The sequence below is a fragment of the Carassius auratus genome, unplaced genomic scaffold, assembly GCF_003368295.1.
Source record: "Carassius auratus strain Wakin unplaced genomic scaffold, ASM336829v1 scaf_tig00029225, whole genome shotgun sequence".
Taxonomy (NCBI): Eukaryota; Metazoa; Chordata; class Actinopteri; order Cypriniformes; family Cyprinidae; genus Carassius; species Carassius auratus.
The window spans coordinates 160,079-172,862 of record NW_020525753.1 but is presented as its reverse complement, the minus strand read 5'-3'; the positions used below and the strand labels follow the sequence as shown (position 1 = coordinate 172,862).

The 12,784-nt window shown below is 34.7% G+C and overlaps 1 protein-coding gene across 12 annotated transcripts in view; it reads left to right on the top strand.

The window, feature by feature from the left end:
• Positions 1-36: 36 nt before the first annotated feature.
• LOC113079790 (janus kinase and microtubule-interacting protein 3-like) overlaps positions 37-12,784 on the top strand; it is a 36,775-nt gene continuing 24,027 nt past the window's right edge. For 3 of the 12 annotated variants that reach the window (XM_026252008.1, XM_026252010.1, XM_026252006.1), the window contains exons 1-3: positions 605-1,218; positions 1,444-1,543; positions 5,590-5,828. In XM_026252008.1, coding sequence (XP_026107793.1) covers positions 5,694-5,828 — 135 coding nt within the window. In that variant the 5' untranslated portion in view covers positions 605-1,218; positions 1,444-1,543; positions 5,590-5,693. Of the gene's footprint in view, positions 143-602; positions 1,219-1,443; positions 1,544-5,589; positions 5,829-12,784 lie in introns of those variants that run through there. The other 9 variants (XM_026252007.1, XM_026251999.1, XM_026252001.1 and 6 more) reach the window with 6 other exon arrangements.

Sequence of the window (12,784 nt, the reverse complement as noted above, 5' to 3'; positions counted from 1 at the left end):
CTGGGGGTGACGCAACATGCGGCTGTGCTGTGGATGGAATTACAGGGCAAACAGAGACAACAGTGGCACACTGGCACGAGGGATGCCAGATTGCGTGAATCCCCCTCTGAGTTGTTGCCAGGTTGTACAAGACCTACTCAAGGTCAGTGGCACAAACAAAGATTCAAAGCAGGTTTATTGTAGAGTTTATTTAATTAGGCTTTCTGTTTTTATCGGACATCTTTTATTTTATTTTTATTGCACATTCTTCGTTTTAATTTGCTTTATTTTCAGCTTGAAACTTGTATGTGTGTGTGTGTGTGTGTATATAAAATATTAAAATTAATTAATGTGTAATGTAATGTACATTTTCATATATATATATATATATATAATTTAAAGTGTGTGTGTGTATATATATATATATATATATATATATATATATATATATATATAATTATTGTTTTACTTTTTTATGTCAGTTAAAAGTGTGAAATGGACAGGAAGGTTCAGTACGCTAACATAAATCTCTTTCAAGGTTTTATAGTCCTCTGCTTGCTCAACCAGTGACATGAAGCTGTTGGAATTACTATTTTGTCATAACTGCAGGTGGGAGTAATGTTTTGAAAAAATATTTCAAAACTGTATTTTTTATTAAATTTAATTTTATTATCAGTTCTGTTTAGTGCCACTAGTGGCCTAGAAATGAAGCTCTATAACATCAGTCATTTCATGTTTCGTTCTTCCGTCTTAGCTCTCCGTTGCCATCTCCAGGGCTGGAGGATGAATCACAGCACTATATTAGAACGATGATGTTTTTCTGCAGTATTATTCAAGCCATGCACAACGATGCAGTTTCAATCAGCAACCATATGGAAGGAGCAGCATGCTGTGTGAATCCTGAATCACTTCCAAAAGAGCTATGCAACGAGTGGAGTAACAGTCCACATGTATGTAGTTGGTTGTTATTTAATGCATAGGCTGGATGATGACGTGATGCTGTGGGACTGTGATGCAGTTGCAGTGCACTGACCAGCGGGCGGCTACAGTAGCTGTCTCTCTCTTTCAAGGCAACCTTGGATAGAAGCCAGCCTCAACGCATCCCACAGAACTGCCAGATCCAAGTGTGTATGCATGTGCACAAGCCTGCGCATATGTGTGTGCGTGCCATCCTCCCCTCCTCCTTCCTGCCGGCATCATCCCTCGCTCTCCATCAGGGATGGTGAGGGAGTGTTTATGGTAAGTGTGAGGAATCAAACATCTCTTGCTTCAAAATCTCTCCTCTAACATGCAGTAACTCCCTCCCGTTCCTCCTTTTTAAATTTTTTTCCTTCCTGGTGATCTGCCATCTGTATTGCTGAGGATCCAGCCGTCTGTGCAGACCGCAAGCAGCTAGGTTCTAAAGGGATTCAAGCATCTGCATGGAATTCAAGGCATGACAACATGCATCCCTTGTCGTTTCAGAGCATGTGCTGTGAATCACACAGAATGATGGAGGACCAACAGCTCCCTGGATAAACCCTGCAGACTAAAACAACAACACAACTCAAACCATGCACTTAAGGTGAGTCTCAATCTTTATGCATTGAATTCCTTTCTAGCAGTGTGGCATCAAGCATGCCATTAACATATAACGATCCCGTTATCAGCCTGCTGGGATATTTGTCAGAGCTGTCAATGCAAGCCGGTGCAAAAGGGGAGATACTGATCAAATGATGATTGTAGCTGCTACAGGATCCCTTGCGCAGGTTGGAATAATATCCACAGACTGGCGTCTGCACACTGAACGTTTGTTGAAATGTCCTCAGAGGGCCATCTGCGATGCAAAGAGACTTGTTCTGCTTGACGTTTATGTTCTTCAAAATCCTGGCAGAGAAACACAGCACAGGTTGCATAGGTTATATTTATGATGCAAGCGAAGGATGACGAAATGTGCATCTGTTTTGAGCATGTGATCAGCAGCCTAAAGGGGTGAACTCGTTGACTTCAGATGGGTGGGTTTAGAGAGAGTTTTAAAGAATGTTTTGAATGTAAACAACAAAATAAGAATGCACATGGACAGATTTATGTTTTAAGCATTGTTTGTAATGCAAATAATTGAAAGAAGGCATGGATACGAACTAGATGTTGCTTTTAAAACGAGTTTGTATACAAACAGGTCGCATGATGTGGAAGCATACTAGTAATAACATGAGAAATGTGTATATTGTTTTAGCCTCTAAAGTAGGTTGCTTTATATAATTGGAGAGGATGCAAATGATAATAGCATATATTTTTTTAAATCGACTAATCAATGATGGTGAATATGCTTGCTTATATGCATTTACTTTTGGACTAGTTCAGGACCCTGTAAATATCCGATAATGATTAAGATTTAGTGTTATTTTAGGATCATTCATATACTGTTATAATTTTTGTAAGTATTGTAATTAGATTTTATTTTTATATTTTGTGTTTTCAATTTAATTTCTTGATTTTTTTATGCATTTTGGTCTCTTTTTAATAGTTTTGTTTTAAATTTCTAAACAGTTTTACATCTCAATTTATACATTTTTAATGAATGAAACGAATAGCATTTTATGTTTTATTTTATTTCAGATCATGTTCATTTTATTTCAAGTAACAATAAATGTTTAGCCAACTAACCCTTTTAAGTTTTAAGAGCAGCTACACATTTTTAGCATTCATTTTAGAGCATATTGCATATTGAGTTACTGAAATTCACTGATTAGATGCTTCAAGTAATCGCACATCCAACATTTTAAAGAAACAGTTCACTTAAAAAATGAAAGATCTGTCAAGATCCCCATGCATCCCAGTGTTGAATTATCATCAAACTATAGCAGATCTGTATCCAGGAAACAGCTTGTGATATTTATTCAGCTTTGATAAGGCGATAAGAATTTAGTAAGGGATCCGGCTGAGGCGGACAGTATTTGAGCTTTCCTCAGAGCTGTCATTATAGCTGTTTTATGTGTGAAAAGTGCCGTTATCTTACCTAATGATCCACATAATGTGTTCAGTTCAGCTGAGAAAAGCTGAATGGTATCTTTCATCACGTCTACAGTGAGATTATGCTAAAGAATAAAGTTAGAGATCCCTACTTCAGTACACGCTCATACTTAGTGAAGTACTACACATAAATTATTTAATTGTTCAATTAAAAGGCTATAGGTACATTTTGGAACTGGTTATTGGATTTTCATTTACATTTCAAAATTGTTATCAGTCTGGCCATTATGTCGTTTTTAACTAGTTCTTAATGTAAACACAGTTTGATACTTGTTTAGGATGTTTGTCTATTAAACTGTATTATTTTTAGTATTTTAGCATTTAGTAAGCTATAGTCCTTCTGATTATTTTCAGTTTTTTAAATAGAACAGCTGTCAAATGTCAGAAGTGATTCTGACATGCACTGTGCTGCTATGTCTTGAATGGAGTCACAAAGTACAGACGTTTCCAAAGATTTGATGGAGACACGTGAAAAAGTGCATCTCTGATGTGATTACATGCTCAATAAAAATGTGGTAAACTGAATGCTTTCAAAGCAAATGAATTACTTAAAAATGCTAATTGCATTATATAAATGCAATTTATATCATAAATAAAAATATAAAAGTGGTTTAAACTTACAGATGTTTTAGAGATCTTTTCGGCCCTATTTTGTCCTTTTCTGATGATCTGTAATTTACAAGTCAGTTGGCATGTTGCTAGATTCCTCTCATCTCTAGTCTGCTGAGAAGATCAGTCAAACATAAAGCTGAAAAGATGTTTCTGTGGGGATTGGATGGGGATTTAGGATTTGTAATAGTGGTGAGCTGAGAAAAGCTTCCAGTTTCTCTTTCCAGAATCTACACTGCTAAAACAGCGACCGGGTCTTTTTAATATAAAGCACTTTTGGTGCTCAAAGTTTGCTAATTGCTCTACAACAAATTTGTCTCAGATGTTTCTCCATGGAGGAAAAAAACAAACAAGAAATACCTCAACTGTTGACATACTGCTTAGATCGGTTGATTAGAATACATTTGGATTTCAAACTTTTGTATCTTGGCAAATTGACCACAATGAGATCTCTTCTGAAACTATAGAGAAGGTGTGACGTAAGGTGTTTCTCACGAAAAAAAAAAAAGAGAAGAAGCAGACTTTGGCTCCATTTGCTCTTCGCTTAATTTAATTTCTGCCAGTTGAGATGTGATTTGAGATCATTTATTGATTAAACTGGAGTCCAAAAGAAGTAGGACGCCAGCTACTCCCACAGTCTTTGTGCTAATAAAGTTTTAAACACTTGAAAAAGAGCAATCAGTGTCAATTAGTACATAATGTGATGTTTATACAAGAGATAAAAATCACTATTATTATGAGAGGACTTTTGTCATTAATGAATCAATGGTAATTTAAACTGAAGAAATTAACAAATCAGTGCTGGCCAATTAGCATTTGTGTGACATCAGTGATTCTTCCCAGTGCTTATAGAAATGTATCTCTTCTAGTTCAGATCAACCTCACGTTTGTGAAGATGCTTTTGACAGGTCAGAATATTAAAGAGAAAAGTGCTGCCTGTTATAAACTCAGTTACACTTCAGTTTGACTTGACAAGCAATGTAACGGAGTTAAGAATATTTTATGAACTCCACAGAAGTGTTGCCAGATCTTACTAAACCTCTGATAAGGGGGAACGTCTCTAAAGTATTAAATTAGATATTGATGGAAATAACCATAACTAATACCACTCTCTAAAGAGCAATGGCTACAGAAAATTATTTAAACAATATTTATTCAGATAATAAGTACTTATGTTTATATTTACATATTTAAGGGGAAAAATTGTAAATGTTTTTCAAATTTTATCTGTCAGAGAACAGACTCTCATTTGGTATTCAGCTCATGTGTCTCTGTTTTCTAAGATGTGAGTCTGTGACTTAATAAATGGCACTAATACAATTTTCTCTGTTGTAAAGTCAACATGCAACTCAGTTTGCAGCCCATTTTACTTTAGTGTTCCTTATGCTTTTAACCGTCTAAAACAAACACCAAAATGAAGCCATGACATCAGCTGAAGGTTTATTGCAAGGGCAGAGCAAATAAATGTTTTATTCCTCTATTCCAAATAAGAAAAAATGCATAGATGAATTGTTCCAGGATTGTGCATCTAAAGTAAAAATGGGTCGTATTTGATTTAATGTTGACTTTAAGATATATACAATGGAGAGATACTTTTAATTAGAATTTGTAGCTGTTGACTCAAAATTTTCAGTTTTCTTGAATTTGGATTTAAAGTTATTGTAAAAGATGTCTTGTGCTGATTTTAAACTTGAAGACTTGATATCAAATATTCTGTGGCTTTTAGTCAATTTCTGTTCGCTTCAAGGTCATCTAGTGTGGTACTTAAAGATGACAAAAAAATACATTTAATAGAATGGAAAATTAAGTGCTTTATTCTAGGAAAAAAGGAACAAAATACAATTTATGACCCATCCATCATTCCTGATTTAACTGGAAATTTGTCAACAGAAAATAAATTGCATTAATTGATGGGCTTTTTTATGTGTATTTCAAGCTGATTTTCTTCTAGTGAAACGTTTTAAATCCTTGTTTCTTTGTGAACTGCAGGTGGGTGGAAAGATGTAGCTGAGGAACAGACGGAAACCAATCTTGACCGTTCACAAACTCCGGTCATCCCTGAAAGGGGCGGGGCCTGTGGAGTACCGCCCAACATGTCCAAGAAACCCCCCAGTGGGCGGAGCAAAGGGGAGCGGCATGATGCCATGGCAGCACTGCAGGCAGCCAATGAGGAGCTGAGGGCCAAACTCACCGAAATCCAAATTGAACTGCAGCAGGAGAAAACCAAGGTTTGAATCTAGAGCTCTTTACGATTCACACGACTCCATTTCAGATGTATTTTTATTTTTCTGTGTTATGTAGTTTGACTACATTCAGGCTGGAAATGGCTTGTCAGCGGCAGCGCTTTTTTTTTTTTTTATGTTGACCTCATTTCCTTCTGTTTATTTGAAAGATGTATTTTCTCTAGAGTTCAGTCTCTTTGTTGTCACATCATCTTCTTATGTCACAATGATTGCCTTTTAATTCTTGTTCTCTGTGGATGAAAGGATTGGAGCCAATGTTTCACAGTCCCTAGGACAAAATATTTGATATTTTCTTATTTGTAGTACTGGCTGTATAAATCTGTAATTGGCATAGACTACCGTTCAAAAGTTTGGGGATACTAAGAAATTTGGACATGTTAGAAAAATGTTGTATTTAGCAAAGATACATGAAATTTGATCAAATGTCACAGTAAAGACTTTATATGTGTTGTTATAATAATCCTAAGTGTTTCATGGTTTTCACAAAAAAATATTAAGCAGCACAACTGTTTTGACTCTGTTATATTTGACACTGGGTCGTGTGACCCTGAAGACTGGAGGAATGATGCTGAAAATTCAACTGTAATATTTTTACGGTTTTTACTTTATTTGTGATCAAATTAATAAAGCCTTGGTATGAATTAGAGACTTATCTCAAAAACATAAAAACATCTTTTGGACCCCAGACTTCGAAACGGTAGTCAGTTACAATGAAACATTGATTTGGTTTAAAACCAGCCTAGAACAAATGTTCACCCAAAAATGAAAACACTTTAATTATTTATTATATAATTTATTAATTATTGGTTCTCTTTACTCACCATCTTTTTGTGATTTATTTATTTATTGAAGTGTAAATAACTTTTATTTTTTAATTATTTCTTTTGACAAGCAGAGCACCCTGATTTCATGCAAGAAGCACTCGAGCAATTCAGTCCCTCAAATGTAGTTACACCGACGTCATGAACCTCTTATGTTTTATGGATTGGGTTTATTTTGTTTAAGTGGCTGCGTGTGTGCTGTTAGCTGCTTTATGGCTTCATTAGCACTGGGATACAGTGTTAAATGAGGGTGAAATAAACTATAGGCATTCTGTCAAAGCAGGTTCACTGTCAGGCTAGCTTGGAAATGATTTCGCTTAGTCCATTACATCTCATAGATCACCATCCACGGCCTGATGATTGACAGATGGCTGTTAACCTCTGTGAACACTTCATTGGATTCCATTGAAGATTAGCACAAAGCATTAATGTCTAAGTTATTCTGCTGTGACACTGAACTGAAAAACTAGTGTACTAGATGATCTAAACCTGCTCATAAATTGATCAAAAAAGACTAGATAATAATTCAGAATGCTATTATAAGTAGTTTGTAAATCCATTTAAAGTCCAAAGAGGTTCAAAGTCTGGGAAAGTTCAGTCGTAGGCTTTTGAAACTGATTCATAAATGTTGGTTTGCTGTCGTTGGTAGCGTAAGGGCTGCTTGTGTTTCATAATCGAGGTTTGCTGATTCTTATGCATGATGATCGCAAATGGTGCATGTAAAATATAAAGGATATACCGTATGTAAAGATTTTTGTCACGTGATTAGGCCAGTCTATGTAAAACTCAAAAGTAAAGAGAGATTGTATAGTTGTTGTTTCTTATCATTTAATGACATGATGATATAATACAAAGTATAATTTAATTTATTTATTGACTTATATATTGAGTATATGATTGATTTCAATAATTTTTGTATAACCATAGACCACATATAAGCTCTTTTTCAGCTTTTATGTATATTTCATTTACAGTATATTGGCTTTGAATGTGTAATTAAATCAAAGCAATAAATTTTATAGTTTTAGGTTGTTTTTGTTCATTTTTGTTTTTACACTTAACTTGCTGTGAATAATTCTGAATGCCGGTTTTTACTAAATATGTTTTTGCTAATTTTTTTCTTTTGAAAATGTATTCATCAAAGAATCTTGGAAAATGCTGCTTAATACCTGCAAAACTATTAAGCTGCGTATCCTACGTATGTGTTTCTGTGTCCGCTCATTAAGTTGCAGTATGTGTGTGTACATACTGCACTGGCTCTCAAGATCAATACACACGTCAGGATGAAAATAAATGAGAGCGAGGTGCTGCCAGAAAGGGCACCAGAACGTACTGATGGCCACCAACCAGCATTAATGCTCACAAAGGATTCTGTACTGTACATTTAAATATCACACAGGTTATTAATGTACCAACCCTTCTTCTTGAGCCTTTCATCATCTGAATCGTTTAAAGCAGTCACAAGGGACATCGTTATTACTCTAATTAATCATCATAATGTCAGCCACATTCATATTAATGCTACCATTAAGAAAATGTCGGACTGATTTTAATAAGTGCTATCAGACAATGTATAGCGAATAGAATAATGAGGTTCAATTATCTCACAGTGGTCACCATGTGTGTGTGTGTGTGTGTATTCCGTGCACATATCTACAGAGATCCTGCTATTGTCCTTGGTTATATTCAGGACTTTTTTTTTTTGGTTTGTCTGATTCTGCTTGCTGATGCAGTATTATCTTTGATTTTAAAAGCAAAGTGTAAATGATCTGGAATAATGTGTTTTCTCCCTGTGCACATTCTTCAGCTGTGGGAGAGCTTGATTTTAATATTCTGTTTCTGACCCTTGTACTGCAAAAATGGGAAAACACTCTAACAGGCCAATTACTGCCGGTGCCGAAAGTCAAACACACTGCTGTACCTTGTTTTCTGTAAAATTGCTTTTCTGATTGCAGGAACATGAAATGCAGTGTTCAGGAGCAATTCAAGCCATAGGTATTGGAGAGAAGGAGAGGGAAATTATTCATAATTTGTGATAAAGAGTGTTTTGTGTTTCACTGTGGAGATCTGCAGGGAAATCAATTCAGAGACAAGCTAGTTTTTGTTAAATAGCCAAAAGCAAATCTTGAATTCTGGCCTGCATGTGAATGAGTGAAGTCTCTGAGACTTACAGAGAGCCTGGAGAGAACAACACATGCTTATGACTGTAAAGTTCAGCCATAAATAAAAAGGGTCATTAATTACTCACCCTTGTCTGGTACCAAACACTTTCTTGTTTCTTCTGAACAATTTTTTTTTTAGGTTTGTCTTTTTAGAATGAAAAGGAAAGTTCAAAGTGTGATTTGTGACCAAATCATATATTGAGTAAGATCTGTTCAGTGAATCTGTTAACCTGATTCACAAAACCTCATGATTCATTTATGAATCAGATTGATCCGCTTGTCAAGTTCAACTCAAAGTGAATTATCAACTCAATGGAGGGAAGATTTTCAGTAACTAATGTTTTATTATTAATTATTAATTATGAGCTTTTTCTCACTGTAAATTTCAAATATTGGAATAAAGCACAAAATTAGTATTTTAGACTAGTTTTTTTTTTTTTTTTTTTGGTGCTTGTGTGTCTTTTTATGAAGCTTCATTGTTATTGGATAGAAAGACTAGCCAGTACAGTACATTCTTCAGAATTTCTCCTTTTGTGAGTCATGAGTTTAAAATGACATGCAGATGAATAAAACTAATGACTGACTTTTAATTTAGAATTATTCCCATGGTTATTATAGTATTATTTATATACAATTATAGTTTTTGTTGATATTTATTTAAAAAAAGTTTTTTTTCTTCCTGTTTAAATTTTTCATAGTAGTTTTAGTGCTGCATTCCATGTCAGTAAGTTAACACTTCTAAATTTCTTTGGGATTTTTTTTCTATATATGTGTGTATGTATATATATATATATATATATATATATATATATATGTGTGTGTGTGTGTTTGTGTGTGTGTGTGTGTTTGCATGCGTGCGTGGTTAAATATTTCTTGTATTTATATTTTATTTCAACCTTATTTCAGTAAACAAAAATAATATATATATTTAAATGGTTTTAGTGAGCATTGATAACCCTGACTATCCCTTTTTAAGATATTGTAAGATGCAATTCAAGCTAAGTGCTCTTACAAACACCACACTTTACCACTGTTAAGCACAAGATGATTTCTTAGACTTGGCATGTGATTCAGAGATGAACCGCAAGCGTATACGCTAGTTCTCAGGCCGTCAGCATGCACACCCATGAAAATAAAGATGTTTTTGGTGAGCGCAGTGACAGCGCAGCACTGTGTAAGAACTCCCAGCTCCTCATAGATGTATGCCGTCAGACTGCTGCTTGCAGCGTACGTCAATGCAGCTATTGTGATGGGCTTCCTTAGACTGACAGTAAGAGGGGATTTAGGAGCTGTCTCTACTGTTGTCAGGTCTGAATGAACAATACTCTTCATGTATGATGGAAGAGACTGTGCTGGTGTCTCACACGGCTTGTCTCTGTCTGTAAATACTCACTACTGCTTGGTGGAGTCGAGCAGAAAGCAGAGGTTTGGTGGGGATTTGAGGCATGGACTGATGTTGAGAATGAGACATGTGCTTTACTTGACCTTAAGCATTTCTATTTTTCTTGTGAAATGCACCATATCTGCTGAATGAAATACAGTACTTGTTTCTTGCTAATTTTGGGATGCTGTTCCAAAAATTTCAGTTTTGCTGTAGCATGTCATACTTTTTCACAAAATATGATGTGCATTGCATTACTGCTTTCGACAACCTTTTGCATGGTGAAACTTGTTTTATTCATAATCACCAGAAAGACTGAGACGAAGACATGATATATATCTTCTTCGGAGTCGGTTTAAAAGTATTTGTTAAATATGTATGGATGATTATGAAAACATTATTTTATACCTAATCCTGATCTCAAGGTTAGAATTATAAAAAAATATCAGAAAAAAATACAAACACACATGTTTTCTGAAAAGACAAAAGCTTTTTTGTGAAAAAGCTCATTTATTTATTCATAAACTTGCTTATGCAAAGGTCTTTGACGTTGAATTTAATATTTGAAAATATTTTTTTAATCCTTTGCAGGATGTCGATTTCATTAAAATGAAAAAAAACTTTTGACATTTGACTGCTTTTGTAATTTTTGTAATTATAAATGGTTACTATGTACATGGGAGAGAGTTTTGAGTGTTTTGAGAAAATTGCTCTTATTTTTCTTTTTTTCTTTTTTTAAACACTTTTTCCATTATTATTTTTTTCCCTCCCCTAGTTTCAGTCCTATTTTCTGACCCCTGTTTCAGTCTCCCTCGGAGCAAAATGTCAAGATGATGTCTGTCAGAAAATCAAGACTGAGATTCAGATGTTTTTGATGTTTTTCTCTGCCATTGTGTTTCGTTTCCTTCGAACATCAAAGATTGGCATCTGTGGATCCTTACATGTTTTGTTTAGCCCTTTATCTTGCAGTGATAGAGAGGCTACATTACAAATAATGTGCCACAGTCTGTTCTGATAAACTGCTCCCTTTTGGTAATGCATTATTTTACATTAAATAAAGATCTTTTCTGGGTTGAATAATAGTTAAGCTCTATTCACAGCATTTGTGGTATAACGCTGATCACACTGAAAATTATTTTGGTGGGTTTAAAAGAAGAAATGTGAAGCTTGACTAATTTATCTATCTGTCTGTCTGTCTGTCTAGTGCAAAGAAAAGTGAGGCTCGTAAAACTATTCTTACACCATCTATATGATTGATCGATCGATCATTCATTCATTCATTGCTCCTTTTATTAGTGTCATTTTTGTTTAAAACTAGTTTTGAGAAATAAAAGTACCTCTCATTTTTTCTACTACTAGGTTATTAGGATAATAATATTTTTTTTATTGATTTTAGCCAATATTTTAAACATATTATTGAAAATTTGTTACCTTGTTGAACCTTTGCTTAACTCGTGAAATAAAATAAAATGAAATAAAATGTTTATAAAAATGATAATAAAAGTAAAAAGATACTTTTTATTGGTATGGTGTTAATTTCTTTACGTAAAAATTAATTTAAATTTTCGAATGCACACTTTAAGTTATAAAATGACTACATTTAAAAAATGCTCAATTTTTTTCTGGAGTTATCAACATTATGCCACAAATGCTGTCAGTAGCGCTCTGAACTGATACTAAACCCTGAACATTAAGGTCACAGCTGGCTGTTCTTCACCAGAGGCTAACGCTAACTCTCTCAGAGGCTAACTCTCTTACGCTGCATTAAAATGCAAACTCCCTGTTGGCACAAAATTACTTCTCTTTGCTGTTTTAATCCTTTGAAAACAGGCCAAGGTGTCCAGTGAGTGTCTGACCCAGTTCTGGTCCAGGGTGGTGTGTGTCAGCCATATCATTTCACCTCAGGGTTACTGTCTCCATCTGGCTGCCAGCCGAGCAGAGATAGATTTATAAAAGGCGATGGAGTAGAGACTTTTTCTGCTTTCAACATTAAAGACATTCCTTCAGACTCCATACAATTTTTTTTTTTTTTTTGTGGTTTTTGCTAAGGCAAGCATGTCTTTTATTATTGCTGCTTATTGGGTTAGGAAAGTATTTAACATTAAGTATTCAACTTCTTCACAGCTTGTAATACCTACCATGTGGCTTGTGGGGGAAAATTCAATGTGCTCAGATTTACAATTCCTAATAAAATGGGCAAAATAATATCATAGCAAGGCTTGACACTTACTTTTTTTTCCCCAAAGGAGCATGTCATGCCAAGTTTAAATATTTAGGAGCATATATAAAAATAATTTTTTCCTGTAAGAGTGGGCATTTGTAAACTGAATGTGTCTGGCTTCCGGTGTGATTCTTCCAGCTATTTAGCTGAAGAGAACAGCTCATTTTGCTACTTTATGTTGCAAACTGGTTTTTCTTACCATATTATTTGAATGTATTATCTTAAACATGAACATATTGGTTTGAAGTGCAAACGGTTTGATTGTTTACTGCACTTTATTCTTCTCCTTATTTCCCTACAGCAGCTAATAAACCGGAAATCTCACAAATTACCAGAAAATGGTTTACTTCCGCGTT